This window comes from Petaurus breviceps, unplaced genomic scaffold (genome assembly GCF_028583685.1).
Source record: "Petaurus breviceps papuanus isolate PSGF00001 unplaced genomic scaffold, PetGlider_PUasm1.0 173, whole genome shotgun sequence".
Taxonomy (NCBI): domain Eukaryota; kingdom Metazoa; phylum Chordata; class Mammalia; order Diprotodontia; family Petauridae; genus Petaurus; species Petaurus breviceps.
The window spans coordinates 9,992,455-10,010,615 of NW_027185759.1; the positions used below are offsets into that span (position 1 = coordinate 9,992,455).

At 45.5% G+C, this 18,161-nt stretch overlaps 1 protein-coding gene across 4 annotated transcripts in view; it reads left to right on the forward strand.

Annotated features, from left to right (window-relative positions):
* The window catches only part of THAP4 (THAP domain containing 4), a 62,039-nt gene that overhangs the window by 15,805 nt on the left and 28,073 nt on the right, over positions 1-18,161 (forward strand). Inside the window, exon 1 of one of the 4 annotated variants that reach the window (XM_069083354.1) lies at positions 11,418-11,526. The exons of the other annotated variants lie outside the window; for them this stretch is intronic. Within the exon in view, the coding sequence (XP_068939455.1) occupies positions 11,505-11,526 (22 nt within the window). The 5' untranslated portion in view covers positions 11,418-11,504. Of the gene's footprint in view, positions 1-11,417; positions 11,527-18,161 lie in introns of those variants that run through there. 4 annotated transcript variants of the gene reach the window in all.

The following is an 18,161-nucleotide window of genomic DNA, read 5'->3' on the forward strand; positions in this document are numbered from 1 at the left end:
CTGGTAAAAGCTTGATGTTCACCTGGAGGAGAGTTGGGACTGTAACAGTAATGCTTTTGCTGTGATGAATGATCTATGGGTTGGAAGTTTCCAGTGGTCATACCAGGAATACTCGTTGAAGGGGAACTATACTTGAGTTTTTATTGGTATCTTTTGATTTCATTCTCGCTTCATTTCCTAGTATGCTCCCATCCCACCTAGCAAGTCATCCCTTATAATAAAGAGCAGAAAAGAAAGGGGAAAAGAGAAGTTCTGCAAAACTAACCGATGCCTCAGCAGGTTCTGATGAGTGCCTACAGTGGGAGGGGGATAGTTTAAGGACTGCATCTAAGAGTGAATGCAGTACACAACAAAATTAGGAAATGTCCTAAGAAAAAGGTAAACAATATTTATAAAATGCTACCAGCACTTGTAAAGGCTATTGTATACTATATTATCATTTTACTGATACTGTTTCAAGGCTACTGGATAAATTTTTTTTTCAGAAGTGAAAAGCCTGAAAACTTAGAGAGAAATACAACTCCACATATAATAGAGTGTATTTCATCTTTATGCTTGGTGAGAAACTGTTACCAAAAGTCAAAAGCAGGAATTAGGGAGGCATGGTACTGTGGATGCCAATACAATATTCATTGCTAAAAACAAGAATATCAGGAATGGTGGGAAATACAGTAGTCATTTAGGAGCCCTGGTATGGGAGGAGATGTTAAAAAGTAGGGAGGGAAGGATAGAAATCTTGCTGATACATAGGAAAATTGGAGGAAGAGGGCAGGTCTGGGGAGAAAAGAAGACAATGTCTTAGACCTTCAGAAACCGAAGGCCAGCCAGCCTCTGATGTCTGCATTGGGGCAGAGCTAGTAAGGACCAGTCTTTCAGAGCCACCTTCTTCCCCCCCCCCCACTCCCACCCCTAGCTCTGTGACTCCCTAAGAAGGCTATATTGAAGGTAAAGGGCTGATTTAAGGCAAGCCTACCTGCATGGGCACCCGTACCCACCTACACCCACATACTGTAAACCAAGGCTCCTCTCATCCCTTCCCCCGTTTACTCTGAATGGAGATATATTTTTGTTCTGTAGACCTTCCTCATTGAGCTGTATGATTTTTCCTACAGTTGCTTTGAATGATTTTTCAAAGTGTTTTTTTTTTTTAAAAACACTAACTTTTCTTTGATAACTTTATCACAAAATAACTCCATTACCAAAAGCTTTACTAACTATGGCATTGTGGTATCACGTTTCTTGAAAGCCCTCTAACAGACAGGGATGCCAGCTGAGTGACACCTTCTAATTTGGCCTTTGTTTCTAGAATCATGTGCATTCAGGAAGAATTGAGCACACCTTGATTCTTCATTGCATCATGTTTATGCGTTTGAACAGACTTTACCTCCCTCCTTTTCCTTAGCCATTTTACAGCATTCTGCAATATCGTGCCCTAATTTGTAACTCCAAAGTCTTCAGCTTGTTCTAGAGTAAACACTGGCCAGCTTTTAGTTTTCTAGGCTGTGCTACCAGTATCTAAGTTCTGGTGTGGCCCACCAAACTGGCAAGGGTGCAGTTATGGCTCCCCAAATGCACGATTGCCCAAAGACCGAATCTGGCCAAGAGAGACTTAGTCTAGAAAGGTAAGTGCTAGGTGGCGGGTGTGTGGGTGTTGGTTTTGGAAGCTCAGGAAGTCAGATATGGAAGGGCTACTATCTACATGAGTAGAAGGATCATCCACATCGGGGAACTCACACGATTCAGACAGACCAAGAGAAGAGGACGATAGGACATTGTAAAAGATTCTGAGCAGACTGATGAGACTGGAGCAAGGTGACAGTGGTGGAATAAGGCCAGAAAAGTACCTTGAGGCAGACTGTACAGGACTGAGAATGCTGAGTGTGGACTGGGTCTTGTCAGGGACAGGCGGGCCTTACAGGAGATTTCAAACCAAGTGAAATTGGCTTTTCCAAAAGATAATTATGGTTGTTGGGAAGAGTATCAAATGAATTGTGGGGGAGATCCCAAGGCAAGGAGATCATTCCTAGTAGGCTGTTGTGGCGATCCGCCTGCTGACTGGACAGTCAAGGATGCCATCTCCCCACAGTCTTCCATGTCTCAGACCTTCATGTTTTCTCTGACTCAGTCCTCATGATTCTGTTTCTGTGATCTCTCTGGCATCCATCCCCTCCTGTTCCCATTGTCCCCACTGTAGGGCAGCCCATCATTACTCACCATGTGAACTCTTTCCAGAGCTTCCTGGCAGCTCTTCCTGCTTCTCTCCCTCCTCCCAGTCCATCCTTCACCCTGTTGCCAAAAGAATTCTCTTCATGTGTGGATCTGTATGTTTGATCTTCCATGTCCTCTACAACCCGGGGCCACCTGACCTCTCTAGCCTTCTTCCCTTTCATTCCTCTCCATGTACTTCATGGCCCAGCCATACCAGACCATTCACCTGTCCTTGTATATACCCTTCACCTTCACACGAACACACTTTTACTCATGTTTTGTCCTCTGCCTCACCCATTCCTCTCCCCCTATGAACCTGTGGAATTCTTATCCATTCTTTAAAGCCTAACTCAAATACCGCCTCTTCTGTAAAGCTGGCCCTCACAGCTAGCAGTGACCTTTCTCGTGACCCTGATCTAGCACTTCATTTGTCCATGAGTCAATCAACAAGCATTTATTAAACACTGACTGTGTGCCAGGTACTGTGCTGAGCATAGTAGCACAAGTAGAAAAAAAGATAGGCCCTGCCCTTAAAGATCTTACATTCTATCGGGGGTAAACAACACATAAAAGAAAGCCCAAGAGGGTGGGGGGTTAGGGTTGGAAGTGTAGAGAGGAACCAGTGAAGGTTCAGGCTGGGAGCATGGTTGAGGAAGTCCAGAGCTCGACAGGGAGAGGAATGAGCATTGGTTAGGCTCCAGCTATGTACAAGGCACTGTGCCAAGCACCAGAGGATTCAGAGAAAGACAAAAGCAGGCCTTGCTCTCAAGGAGCTCACAATCCAGGGGGGAAGAACATGCAAACAACAATGTACAGATGCAGTATTGACCAACAGAAGGGAGGTACTAGCATTAAGGCACTTGGAAAAGGCTACTCGTAGAAGGTGAGGTTTGACCTGGGACTTGAAGGAGGCCAGGGAAGCAGCCAAGAGTCAGAGGTGAGGAGGGAGAGCGTCCCAGGCCTGGGCATAAGCCAGTGAGGGTACCAAGCCATGGCAGGAGCAGCACAGGGGCCCATGACAGTGGATCCCAGAGCCCAGGGGCATGAGTGAGGCTGGAGGGGGCCAGCTTGTCCTGAGCATGATGTGGGGCTGCTGGAGTTTGGGGGTCAGACACGTACGTTATGAAGATCACTTTTCCAGCTGGAGAGCTAAGAACCTTGAGGCAGGGACACTCACCAGCAGCCGGTTCAGTAGTCCAGACTTGAGGGGATACAGACCCACATGAGGAGGGAAAGAGACATATGTGGGAGATGTTTGGAAAGTAAGATTGGCAGGGCTTGGCACCATATCAGAGGCGGGAGCGCGGGAGAGCGAGGCCTTGAGGACGACGGCCGGATTAGGAGCCTCAACGGCTGGGGTTATGAGGAAGAGGGCAGTGTTGGGGGCGGTGAGTTCAATATGTCTCTGAGAACAGAACTCAATCTTTGAGATGTTCAGTGGGCAGTGGAGATAGGAGACTGGGAGTCAGGAGAGAGATTAGGGCTAGGCAAGTCAGTCTGGGAATCATCGGCATTGAGATGATCATTGAAGATATAGGAACAGATGAGATCAGCGAGTGAAAGTGTCAAAGGAGAAAACATTTGAGCATGGGACGCCCCTGCCTAGCTGGATGAAGCTCCAGGAAAGGAAACTGAGGGAGGGTCAGACAGGCAGGCAGAGAGCCAGGCAGGAGAGATGTCGTGAAAACCTAAAAGCGAGTATCAAGGAGAAGATGGTGATGGAGAGCATTGGAGGCTGTGGAGAGATGACTGGTAACTTGGGAGAGATCAGTCTGCAGGCAAACTGCAGAGGGTTATGAAAAGAGTGAGAGAGGAAGGGGAGGGCAGCTAGTGTATATGGCCTTCTCAAGGAATTTAGCCACAAAAGGAAAGAAAGCTAAGAGATTGCAGCCAGTGGGGGTAGATAGAGCAAGGGAGGGTTTCTGAAGAAGAGGGAGACATGGATACATTTGTAGGCAGTAGGGAAATTACTGAAAGAGATTGAATGTTTTAGCAAGAGGACAGAGGGCAGAGGGGGCATTCCTCTAGGGAATGGCATAGGATCCCTTGTGCATGAAGAATGGTTTCTCCTGGCAATGAAATGGGCCACTTATGGGAGATGGGAGGAGGGGATTGTGGAAAGCATCTCAGTAATGTAGAATGAGATAGAGGGGCTAAGAGGGAGCTTTCTGAATGGCCTCAGTTTTTCTTTTTTTGTTTGTTTACTTTTTTGCTTTTAGTTTACAACATTAAGTTTTCTTCCCCTCCCTGTCCCCCCCCCCCATCATGGCAGCATGCACTTGAATACAGGATCTACAAAATATGTCCACATTAATCATTAGTCAGGTTGTACAGAAGGATTGTAAGCGATGGAATGATCCATGGGAAAGAGGAAACACAAGATAAAGAAAGAGAACAAGTAGTTTGTTTCCCTCTGCACTCAGACTCCGCATCCCCTTCTCTGGATGTGAGTCTCTTTCAGTCATGAGCCTTTGGAGTTGTCTTATAGCCTCACATTGCTGAGAGGAGCCCAGGCTATTGATGTTGGTCGTCACACATACGTTGTGTCTGTGATTGTGGACAGAATTCTCCTGGTTCTGCTCTTCTCGCTCGGCATCAGTTTGTATAAGTCTCTCTAGGTAAATATGAAGTCCATCTGCTCCTCATTTCTTATAGCACAGTAGTATTCCATTACATGCATATACCACAACTTGTTCAGCCATTCCCCAATTGATGGGCATCCCCTTGATTTCCAATTCTTTGCCACCACAAAAAGAGCCGCTATAAATATTTTTGTACATACTGGTCGTCCTCCCACTTTTCTGATCTCTTTGGGATACAACCCTAGAAGTGGTATTGCTGGGTCAAACGGTATGCACTTATTTATAGCCCTTTGGGCATAGTTCCAGATTGCTCTCCAGAATGGCTGGATCAGTTCACACCTCCACCAACAATGCATTAGTGTTCCAATTTTTCCACATCCTCTCCAGCATTTGTCATTTTCCTGTTTTGTCATCTTAGCCAATCTGGCCTGTGAAATGTGGTACCTAAGAATTGTTTTGATTTGCATTTCTCTAATCAATAGTGATTTAGAGCATTTTTTTCATATGCTTATAGATAATCTTTAATTTCATCTTCTGAGAACTGCCTGCTCATCTCCTTTGACCATTTATCAATTGGGGCGTGGCTTGTATTCTTAGAGATTTGACTCAATTCTCTGTATGTTTTAGAAATGAGGCCTTTATCAGAGACATTGGTTGTAAAGATTCTTTCCCAATTTTTCACTTCCCTCTTAATCTTGGTGACATTGGCTTTATTTGTACAGAAGCTTTTCAATTTAATCAGAATTCTCCGTTTTGCATTTTATAATGCTCTCTAACTCTTGTTTGGTAATAAAGTCTTCCCCTCTCCATAGATCTAACAAGTAAACTATCCCTTGCTCTCCCAGATTGCTTACAGTATCAGCCTTTATACTTAGATCATGCACCCATTTAGACTTGATTTTGGTATATGGTATTAGATAATGGTCTATGCCCAGTTTCTGCCATACTATATTCCAGTTTTCCTAGCAGTTTATGTCAAATAGTGAGTTCTTATCCCCAAAACTGGGGTCTTTGGGTTTATCAAACAGTAGATTACGGTAGTCATTGACTGCTGTGTCTCATGTACCCAGTCTATTCCATTGATCCGCTACTCTATTCCTCAACTAGTACCAAGTAGTTTTGAGAACTGCTGCTTTGTAAATACATATTAAAATCTGGTATGGCCAGGCCACCTTCCCTAGCATTTCTTTTCATTAATTGCCTTGATATTCTGGACCTTTTTGTTCTTCCAAATGAATTTTGCTATTATTTTTTCTAGCTCTACAAAGTAATTTTTTGGTAGATTGATTGGTGTGGCACTAAATATGTAATTTAATTTAGGTAAAATTGTCTTTTTATTATATTAGCTCTACCCAGCCATGAGCAATTGATGTTTTCCCAATTAGTTAGATCTGACTTTATTTGTGTGAGAAGTGTTTTGTAATTGTGTTCATATAAGTCCTGGATTTGTTTTGACAGGTAGATTCCCAAATATTTTATGATGTCTACACTAACCTTAAATGGGATTTCTCTTTCTATCTCTTGCTGTTGGATTTCATTAGAGGTATATAGGAATGCCAGGGACTTATTTTATATCCTGCAACTTTGGCAGATTTGTTTATTATCTCAAGTAGTTTTTTACTTGATTCTCGAGGATTTTCTAAGTATATCATTGTATCATCTGCAAAGAGTGATAGCTTAGTCTCTTCTTTGCCTAATTTGATTCCTTCAATTTCTTTCTCTTCTCTTATTTCTACTGCTAAGATTTCTAGTACAAAATTGAATAAGAGGGGTGATAGTGGACATCCTTGTTTGACACCCTGATCTTATTGGAAATACTTCTAGTTTATCCCCATTACATATAATACTTGCTGATGGTTTTAGGTAGATGCTACTTATTATTTTAAGGAAGACTCTGTTGATTTTTGTACTTTCTGTGTTTTTAATAGAAATAGGTGTTGTATTTTGTCAAAAGCCTTTTCTGCATCTATTGAGATAATCATATGGTTTCTGCTAGTTTTGTTGTTGATGTGGTCAATTATACTGATAATTTTCCTGATACTGAACCACCCTTGCATTCCTGGAATAAATCCTACCTGATCAGAGTGTATTCTTCTAGTGATGAATTGCTGTAGACTTTTTGCTAATACTTTTTTAGAATTTTTGCATCTATATTCATAAGGAAAATTGGTCTGTAATTTTCTTTATCTGTTTTTCTCTTCCCAATTTAGGTATCAGTACCATATTTGTGTCATAAAAAGAATTTGGTAGGACTCCTTCTTCTCCAATTTTCCCAAATAGTTTGTGAAGTATTAGAGTCAGTTGTTCTTTATGTTTGGTAGAATTCACTAGTAAAGCCATCTGGCCCTGGAGATTTTTTTCTTAGGGAGTTCCTTGATGGCTTGTTCAATTTCTTTTTCTGAGATGGGGTTATTTAAGTAGTTTACTTCCTCTTCAGTTAGTCTGGGCAGCTTATATTTTTGTAAATATTCACACATTTTACTAAGATTGTCAAATTTATGCGCATACAGTTGGGCATGATTCCTGATTATTGTTTTTATTTCCTGTTTGGAGGTAGATTCACCCTTGGCCTCAGTATTTCAGTGAAATAAGAGGCAAGGTTCTCAGTTGAAAGAATGGGGAGAGGGGGAGGCACCTTTTCTGAACATTGTAATCCCTCCTCACACCCCTTGTATCTTCTGTGTCCTCCACCTTGTGGGAGTGGGATGGGGGAGTATAAAAGGATTGTCTTACTATTGTGAAGACCCTGAGGAGATTAGATAATTTAGATAATCCACTGAATGGATTCAGTGGATCCATTCAGTAGTGGATCCACCGAACATGGTTTCATGGTTCTCCCCAACTTCATTCATCAGCATGTGAGGAGAAGTGAGTACATCCCAAGGGGGGAGAAACCCAAGTTTGGGGTTTGACAAGATAAGATCAATGACAGGACAAGATGGCAAGGTACAAGAGGACAGTGTAGGATTGAACCAGTTCCCCAAGGGGTCAAGATGGGGAAAGGGGAAGTATAACCAGTGTAGAAGTGATAGCCTGGGGAAAATCTAAGAGGTGGAGGTCCTGAAAATCCCATTGAGGAGGAAGAACAAGGTTTGGGAGCAAGGCAGAGGGAGAGATGGAATAACAACAGATTTTTGATCAGCTAAGGGAATTCCAGAGTTCATGAACATGAAAGTGGAACACTTGTAGTCGCTGGCCCCAAAGGGTGTGGCCATCTCCAGGGGCAGACGAGGTGGGCGGAGGAATTGGTCATGGAAATGAGCAAGTTGAACTGGTAGGTTGGGGTATTTCTATATGTGTATTGAAGACCCCTGTTATGAGGGCAGGAGGTGGGGAGGAGAGCGGGACTGAGACTGAACTCTGAAGGGAGCGTCCTAGAGTTTAGCTGACAGTAGCTACCTTGTTTTTAGTTGACAGTAGCTGCCAGAATTTTGATTGGGTGGTAGATTGGACAGAGTGGACCTCCAAAGAGGTGGGATTACTGAGGGAGAGCCTAGAAGCACCTCTGGTGTGGCTTTGTCTTGTGTGCCATGATGATTTATGTCGTAGTTCATTCCCATAGTTGGTGAGAGTTGGAATTACTTTTTATCGAATCTTGTTTTCACAATTGGAATGCCTAGTATCATGTTCTGGCATCCAGTCATATAGGTGTTTGTGTGGATTGAGTGTTGAAGTCAGGAATGAAGAGATAAGGATATCCATTAGGGTTGTGGCAATGTAAACAGAGAGGAAGGCATTGTCACAAGTTGGTGAAGGAAAACTCAACCTAAGTTGGGGCCAACTGGCTATCTCGAAGGCAAGGACAAGGGAATGAGAAATGACCGGGAGGTTGTGAGCATAGGGAGCATGACGGCATCACTGCAGAAGAGCAGACAGGTGCTGCCAAGAGGCCTTTGGACTGTCATTAAGGAGGAGGAACTGGTTTCGTGGGGTTCTGATGGAAATTAGCATTTTAGTATTCGCCATGTTGAGTTGAGTTTGACATGATGGGGTGACATTAGTTATGGGGATGTAAATAATGGGCTGGCAGTCTGAAGCTCAGGAGAGAGCTGAGAGTTGTTCACAGGGAGGTGGCAGTTGGAAGCCATGAAATTTGCTAAGATTCCCAAGGGAGAAAAGTTTAAGAGGCTGGGGGGACTGCAGAAGGAATGTAAAGGCACGGCTCTTACAAGGGTTAGAAGGATGCAGAAACAGCACAGTGACACAGAAGAGGAAGAGCCAGTAGGAGCGTTAAGGCTCCTTTCCTGTCCAGGAAGCCAAGGAGGCTGGCATTTGGGGGTTAAGTTGTGTGGCTTGCTTGTGTTTTTACCAGATCTAGCGCCCTCTGCTGGCCCACCCCTTCCCTTCCAGCACTGAACCTTCCCTTGTATTAAAGAAAAGCAGTTAAGCAGGTGCACTGATTGTCTTCACACCTCCCCCACACGCAGCCGGGCTCAGCCAGCCAGACTGGGGGATAGTTCATTGTCCGTCCTGAACCCATACGGGTCCTTGTCATTCCCCAGAATTTAGTTCTGGTTTCGTATTCTCCCAAGTGAGTATTCTTTTCGTTTGTATATCAGTCATTGTGCACATGGGACTAGGCCTGCCTCTCTCACCATCGGCTCGTCTAAGTGCTCACTGTCTTTGAATTCTCAGATTAACTGCATAGGATGACAGGATCATCCAGTTAGCCCTGGAAGGGTCCAGCCCCTTTACTTTACAGGAAATGTGAGACCAGAGGCCTTCAATGACTGGCTCAGACCCACGCAGCCAGGGGGTATCTGCAGCAGGCTCAGAGGCCAGGCCTGCCTGCGACACCACATCCTTAACTAAGTTGGCACGGCCACTCCCCTGTGGGCAGTTTGGGTTCTTTGGCAGGCCAGGGTGCTGGCGTGTCAGGACTTTGATTCGATTTTTTCATCTTGTCTCTTTTCTTACATAATTCCAAGTTGTCTTCCACAATAGTTGGACCAGCAAGGAGAAGAACTGAGGAAGAATGAGTTAGTTAAGAGTTTCACCTGTTGAAAGAAAGTTAAAAGGACCAATGCCAGGTGAAAAAAGCCTGTGGTTGGGCTTTGGGAGTGCTGCTATTTTTGAGAGGGCAGTTTCTTGGTGGGACTGAGGGCTTGATGGAGGCCATGGGCCCTAGAGGCATGATGAGGGCAAGCCCGGCCAGCAGAGGCCCTGAGTGGCTGGGAGGCCTTGCTCTTCTCACTAATTGTGAAATCCTGTGGATTGTGAAAGCCATAGAATTTCTCTGCAAGAGATGTTGGCACATAATTCAGAAAACATTTATGAAATGCCCCTACTGTGTGTTAGGCACTGAGTATATGAAGACAAAAGTGGAGCACTCCCTGCCCTCAAAGACCTTCCATTCTGTAAGGGGGAAGCAGAGAGCATTTGTAAAGGGCCTGCTTCCAGATGGGCACTGGAGAGTCAAAGAAAGTCAAAAGCAGGCCTTGTCCTCAAGGAGCTTATAATTTCATGACAGCACAGAGCCAGGCAATGCAGTATAAGCTACCCAAAGGACATGCTAAGTAATTGTAGAGGGAGCAAACCACTGTGCCCTGACAGGGCTCCACAAGCCTCAGTGTGGGTAGAGATGGTGCTGGCAGGGACCTGGGCCTTCCAAGGTGAGATGAGGCTCCAGTGCCCTCAGCTGTAAATTGAGGGAAGGAGATCAGCTCCCTGGAGGCCCTTCCATTTTAAAATCTATGATCTGGGGAACCCTCAAGTTTGCCTGCCCCTCCACACCTCACCCGATAGTGATCAGTTTCAGCTTGTGATGTCACCTGGGAAGCTAGGACTACACGGCCAAAAAAAGAGGTGATTGGGAAGCCAAGCTCCCTGCCTTCTGCCGTAAAATCAGTGACTCGCAGAGAAAACTTCAAACATTGTTTGATGGTATCGTTTGGGGGAGGGGCAGTTTTGTGCATGGGTGCTTTTTAAATACAAAATTGCTGGTCATTTAGTGGCTGAGACTCAGGGTATCATTAACAACCAGGAACTGCTCGGGGGTTTTTTGTTTTTTTACTGCTGTCTTTTGTTTGTGGATTGCCTATATTTTCCCATGCCTTCCTCCTCCCTTCCCAGAGAACCATGCCAAAAGAAAAGATGCAACAGCATTCATATAGCATTTTTAGATTACCAAAGTGCTTCACATTTTAACTTATTTGATCATATGACATTTAACAATTGTGTGACCGTGTAAGTAATTTTTAAAAGGACAAAAAGGAGAGGAAGAAGAGAAAAATCAGTCAAACTGACCACTGCATTAAGAAGCTCTGAAAATCTCTGCAGCGCTCCCCTTGGACCCCTCCCCAGCCTCTGCGAAGGAATGAATGGCGAGAGCCCCCTCCGCCTGATCTCTCCACTGGGGCCCTTGGGCCCAGCTCTGGGAGCCCTGCAGGGACCTTTGGAAGGAAGCAGAAGAGGCTGTTTCTGAGAATCTCCCGCAGTGCAGAAGGCAGCTAGTTTGTGCCCCACTGAAGTGGCTTCGTGCCAGGGTGCCCATGGAGGGCCCTTCCTTCACACCCCCAGACTCCCTTGGCCGTCATCCATTGCTTATTGTTCTCCCTCCTTGGGAATGATCTTTTGAAGAAAGCACTACAGTTCCCAGGATGCACTTTCCAGACCTAGAAATCACTTCCTGTACAACTACTTAACAATCAGGTAGAAAGCTTGTCCCAGGGAAAAGCTTGGAAACAACCTTGAAGAACCTTGGCCAGGAGGCAGATGAGCAGCACAGAGACCCCAGGTACCAGGGAGCACAGGGTAGGTGAATGTGCTCATTTCTTTGGAGGGCCAGAGAGAAGGAGAGAGGAAAGGGAGAGAGGGAGGGAAGGGAGAGAGAGAGGGAAGGGAGCGAGGGAGGGAAGGGAGAGAGAGAGGGAAGGGAGCGAGGGAGGGAGGGGAGAGAGGGAGGGAGGGGAGAGAGAGAGGGAGGGGAGAGAGAGAGAGAGGGAAGGGATCGAGGGAGGGAGGGGAGAGAGGGAGGGAGGGGAGAGAGAAAAGGAGGGGAGAGAGAGAGGGAGGGGAGAGAGGGAGGGAGGGCCTGCTTTATTCACAGGGTTTTATGAGCTGAGCTTGAAACAACACAAGCGACCAACATGTACCGCTATTCCCACCTACGTAACCACGGATTTATATCCGACACAGCCACAGGAACACACTAGCAACTCCCTCTGTGTGATGGCCTTCCCCTCCCAGTGTCTGTGCCTCTATGGCCTGATGGGCAGTCATTGTGTATACTCATGTCTGCATATGTGTATGTGAGAGCTATGTGTGCACATGTGGTGTGTGCACACGGGGAGGCGCGATGTGTGAGGATGTCCATATGCTGTCCTTCAGCTTCTGGTTTCTGTTGCTGTTTTGGGTTTTTCATTATTCCTTATAACTCAAAATTTCTTTTATTCCTCATACTTATTTTAATGGCATTGTAATATTCGTAGTTGAATCATTCACCAGGTGTTAGACATTTAAATTGTTTCTGATTCCTTGAAAATGTAAATGCCTCTTTCTTATTTTCTTTTTTTTTAAAGCAATCGGGGTTAAGTAACTTGCTCAAGGTTACACGGCCAGGTGTTTCTGGGTGGGTGCTAAGTGTCTTAGCCCGGGATTCGATCTCCAGGTCTTCTCAACACTGGCGCCCGTGCTCTTACTCACTGTGCTACCTGGCCGCCCCTCTTTCTTATTTTCTCTCTCCATTATCTATGGGCATATGTACCACTAATATTTAACAGAAATCTCACTTTTTCCTGATGGCAATACTCTTATTGTCATGTTTTTTATGGCATTCTAAGGTCAAAGATATAATCACTTCTGTTAATATTGATGTATTGCCACCAAATTAACTTCCAAAATTACTCTACTGATTTGCAATTCCACCATCAATGTATGCACTGACCTGGTTTTCTCTAACCCTACCAGTACTGAATTTTGTCTTTTTTGCTAATTTGATGGGTATGAAATAGAACCTTTAAGTTGCTTTGATGTGTATTTTTGTGTTTGTTAGTGAAACTAATGTGTTTGCAACGTGTATGTGTGTATATGTATGTGTGTGTGTATGCTCTTTTGTAAATCATTTGACCATTTGCCTTTCACTCTGGCACTGTGGAATTTTTTTATTCAAGGATGCTGTTGTTGAATGTTTATGTCAACTTTCTAAAAAATTCTGGATACTTGGTTCTTATCTGTTCCATTTATCCCAGTCTATGATTTTTATTTTAATTATACTGTTTTTGTTATGAAGAACTTTATTCGTATATAATCAAAAGTATCTACTTTTTGCCTAGTAATTTTTCTACTAGTTAAAAATTTATCTGAAATATCAGATTTATATTATATTTATCATATATACTTATATATGATTTATATTATATTTATTATATATACATATATCAATTCCTACAGAATTGAAATAAGTACTTCATCCCCTTTTTAATAATCACTTTAATAGTTTTTTTCCCATTAGTTTAATTTTGTGATCAAGCTAGAATTTATCTTGGGTCTGCTATGATATAAAAAATATAAAATGTTTCTCTGCCATTTTTATAAGCAATTTTCCCAACAAAGAGTATTAGATAGTGAATCATTTCCCCCTGTCTTTATTGCTTATCGGTAACCAAGCCCTGATTGGTTTGTTTGGTTTATTTTTTACTGTATTTGGTTTTATATTCGGGCCCTGGCATGTGGGAGACGCTCAGTGAGGACTTGTCGATAAATATTCCTTCCCAGCATTTCAGTTTCCCATTTTTTCTCCAGTATCAGATGCCTGAGCAGTCAGATCGTCCTTTAGCTTTTTTGTTTTCAAATTAACCCTTTGAAAGGGATTCTGGCCTGTTGATTTTTCCATGCAGATTTCATCATGATTTTATCAAGTTTTATTATGTTAGAAAATTAAGGAATTTTGGAGTTTTGTTGTTTTTGCCGTCTTTCTTCGGCCTGACCAGGTTTTGGAGAGTCAGTCCTCAGCAAATGTTGACAGTAGGGGAGCAGCATTTCCTCCTTGTTCGTGTCTTTTTAGAGCAGTTCTGTCTGCCTGGTCTAGGGAACTTTGTGAGCAAAAGTGCAGAGTTGGGAAAAGGGAGCCTTTTGGAGGCTGGCCAGGCATCATGTATCCGAGTGCATGGAAGGGAGGCAGGGCGCCCCAAATTGGCGAGAGCCATGAAGGAGGGAGTGAAGATGTTTGGGCAAAGACGTGACATGGCCAGAGCTGTGCTTTCCAAGGGTCCTTTGGTCAGTGCTAGGAATGATGGCATGGGGAGAGCTGGAAGTCAGATGTCAGAAGAAAGAGGTGCAGGGAAGAGGGATTGTTAGAAGGCTTGAGGAGCAGAGGGAAGGGAGGTGAGGGTCCAGGTGCATAGAAGAACAGGACCTGATGGTGTGGCATCAGACCAGGCTGGGGCTCCCAGGAAAGGGTCACAGAAGAGCTAGACCTGCTGTCCAGAGCCAAGGGCCAGTGGTGGTTGGTAACAGATGCAGAGTTACATAAGGCTGATTTTTCATCTTTTTTTCTCTTTTGCTATAGAGAACGATCTTTGGCCTGAAAAAGACAGGATGGCCAGTGAGGGCTGGTGCCCAAGACAAGTAAGGAGGCTTTGAGAGGGCGTCTAGCTGCACTTCAGCCTTCTTAGGGGCCTGAAGGAGCCATCATATGGCCTGGCTGGTCTCTGAACACCCCTGGGAGACCAGAGATAGGCTGAGGAAGAGGACAGCCAATGCCCTAGTGTTCAAGGCTGCAGATGGGGCAGAGCTTCCCAGCAATGCTTCGAGAATGATCTAGGCCTGGTGGAAGCCAGGCCCCAGTCGTAGTCATTTACTCCTGGTTCAGGTGGTAGGAAATGACCCTGCCACAGCGAGTGAGTGCCCAGGCATCCCTGCTGGGCCACGGACAAAGGCATAGGCGGCTTCATCATCAGATTTATATACGACACCAAATGGAAGGGTTCACCTACAAAATCAGTGACTAGGTCAGGATTTGAGACCTTGACAGGTGAGAACATTAGGCTGAATCAAGCAAGAACTTTCTGAAAATGATGCAAAGTCTTAGGATTGCATCAAAAAATCAACTCTCCGAGTACAAAGTGGGGGAGGCCTGACTGGGCTGCAGACCTTCTGAGAGAGATTTGAAGGCTGTGGGGTGCTGCAGGTTCTGTGGGAACCCAGTGTGATATGGTAGGCCGGAAAGTGGTTGTTTTTAGGCTAAGTGAGGCAGGGAACCTGCTAGCGGAGGGAACAAGTGGGTAGCTTGGAACGAGGCCCATCTATCCTCATGCTCCCTTCCTCAATCAGTTATTTATTTATTTGCTTTTGGGAGAGCAGTTGGGTTTAAGTGACTTGTCCACGGTCACACAGCTAGTTTTTATGTTAAGTGTCTGAGGTCGGATTTGAACTCGGGACCTCCTGACTCCAGGGCCGGTGCTCTATTCACTGCGCCACCTGGCTACCCACCCCATGCTCCCCTCCTTATCCCAGTTTGCTTCTGTCCTTGATGGTTGTTCATTCTTTGCTCTGTGCCTTATGTGTCAGTGAACTGGCCTTTTTTTATCTTGGCTTTTTGTACAAATTTTGCTGAATTGGAACCTTTCTTTAATCTCTTTGAGGGATTTCTCTCACCTGTTGGTATTTTCTCCTTTTCCTTCTGATGCAGAGTCAGTATGCAGTTTTGTAGGATTTTTTTTCTGTTGTTTCTTTTATACTGAAGGATTTAAATGACATTTTTCTTTGCCCCATTTACTGCCTCTCAGATGAACATTCCCTCCCCCTTGTTTCTAGAAAAAATATTTTTCTTTAATTTTTTTTTTCTTTTTGAAGGGGGGAGGACAGGGCATTTGGGGTTAAGTGACTTGCCCAAGGTCACACAGCTACTAAGTGTCAAGTGTCTGAGGTCAGATTTGAACTCAGGTCCTCCTGACTCCAGGGCTGGTGCTCTATTCACTGCACCACCTAGCTGCCCCATTTCTTTAATATCTTAAAAGACAGATAACCTTAGAGTTAAGATAAGATTCCTTCCCCTTCCTACAGAGAAAGTCTGTCCTGTATTGTCCTCTGTGTGTGTATGTGTATATGTGTGTGTGTGCTCACATGAGACAGGCAAAGAGAGAGAGAAAGTGAGAGACAGAGAGAGGAGAGAGAAAGTGAGAGACATAAAGAGGAGAGAAAGTGAGAGAAAGGAGAGAGAAAGTGAGAGACATAAAGAAGAGGGAGAAAGTGAGAGAGAGAGGAGAAAGAGAAAAAGTGAGAGACAGAAAGTGAGAGAGAGGAGAAAGAGAAAGAAAGTGAGAGACAGAGAGAGGAGAAAGTGAGAGACAGAAAGGAGAAAGGAAGTGAGACATAAAGAAGAGGGAGAAAGTGAGAGACAGAGAGAGGAGAGAGAGAAAATGAGAAAGAGGAGAGAGAGAGACAGAGAATAAATCTGTCTCTAGAGGTTACCGCCATGTGTCTTAAGGCTTGGGATGGAGGAGCTTGTTACCCCCTGCCACCTTCAGGGGCTGTTGTTTCCAGTAATGTCTGGGTTCCCTTTCTTGTTCACAGAGCTCCTTCCTGCCAGTTTTCAGCCCCTGGCCTGAGGCCACTCGGTACATTAAACCGAGTGGGGTCTGGAGTCAGGGGGCCTGGCCCACATCCTGCCCCTCACACCAGGCCTGTGGCCACAGGCAGTCATTGCACCAAGCCTCAGTCTCCTCATTTGTAAAGCTGATAACTTCTGTGATATCCTCCAGGCTCTTAGGAAGCTCCCCTCATGGCCGCACTTAAAGAGCTCTGCCAGCTGTCAAGGACTGTATAAATGTCAGTCGTGGTCATTGTTAGGGAGGCAGCCTAGGTTTTTATTATTGCTTTGTGTCTGCCTCTTTCCACCCCAGAGTGGGAGTGTGGGAGACCAGGGATGGCCGGAGGAGATTCAGAGGCCCTGGCCCCCCAGGTCCTGCATCCATCCATCCCCTCTAACGAGCACAGTGGCAGCAGTGGCTCACCACTTTTTCCACCCCTGTTCCTTGGGCAGTGCCAGTGGTGACTTCGTTTCTCTCTGCTTCTGGTCCTGGCCATGAACAGGGGCATGCTCCCTGCGCCTTCTCCCTGTGCTTCTTCTGCCACATCTCTGCAGTCATGGCTGCCCATCCTCTTCCTGATAGCGCTCCCCACCCTGGGCAGGTGGCAGTGACCTGGGCACTGTCTGCTGTCCTGCCTGTGACAGGCCAGAAAAGACTTTCCTTTCTTCCCTGCCTCTTTTTCCTCCCCTGGCCTTCCTGGGGTGACTGCACCACCTTCCAGGGCAGAACAGAGAAAGCTCCTGCCAGATCTGTTGGCTTATAGCCAGATTGTTTCTACCTCCATCATCTGAGGTGGGATTCCATGAAGGGACTTCATGAAGAAAAGTGCCCATTCATGCTTGAAGAACTGTCTAGTCAAGCCTGTCTGCTCTGTGCAGAGAGGCTGACAATGATCAGGCCTCTATGTTTTGTTTGATTTTAATGGATTTCTTTTCTTTTGCTTTTTGGAGGGGGGAAGGCAGGGCAGTTGGGGTTAAGTGACTTGCCCAAGGTCACACGGCTAGTAAGTGTTAAGTGTCTGAAGCCGGATTTGAACTCAGGTTCTCCTGACTGCAGGGCTGGTGCTCTATTCACTGCTCCACCTAGCCGCCCCTTAATGGATTTCTTATTTTTAAAAAGAACGATGTTAATGAGGCTTGCTTATTCCTTCTTCCAATATTTTAATGAAAACAGTGGTAGAATATGGCCGTCTCTGGAGTGTTGGCAGTGGGCTAAACCAGAAGTGGTGGGGAGCTGGAAGGGGCCAGAGCAGACCAAAAGCTGAAGGGGTCTCCTGGGCCTTCTGGGTTAGCATCTGTGCCCCTGAACTGCTGCGTTGGGTAAATCTGAGGAGAAGAGCGTGGCTTCTCCTGGGGCGGGTCACCAGTTCTGGAACCTCTTCTGAGCTCATTACCAAAGTGCATTTATTCAGCACTTGCTGCATCCACACCAGGCCTTGTGCAGAGCCCTAGGGTGCCAAGGCAGGCCCTGCCCGCCTCCTCGGGAAGACAGCAGGCAAATGAGCCACTTCCTAATATGCCACAAGGAGGATGCCCCAGGAATGATCCGTCAGGGGAGCGTGGATGTCAGCTGGGATGAGGAGGGAGAGTGTCCCAGGCCCCAGGGACAGCCAGAGGAAGAAACCGGAGACAGGAGATGGGGGGGGCCTTGTACAAGGAGCAGCTGGGAGGTCAGTGGGACTGGCTCAGAGAGTGCCTGGCAGGGGGGAGAGGTGTAGGGGCAGGCGTATGGCCAAACCCCGAGTCACCTTGCTGAGTGAAGGAGGTTGGTAGTTTAGTTGGAGCTTGGCCAATGAAGCTGAGAGATGGATCTGAAGGAATGCGTCTGCAGGTGATTGGCA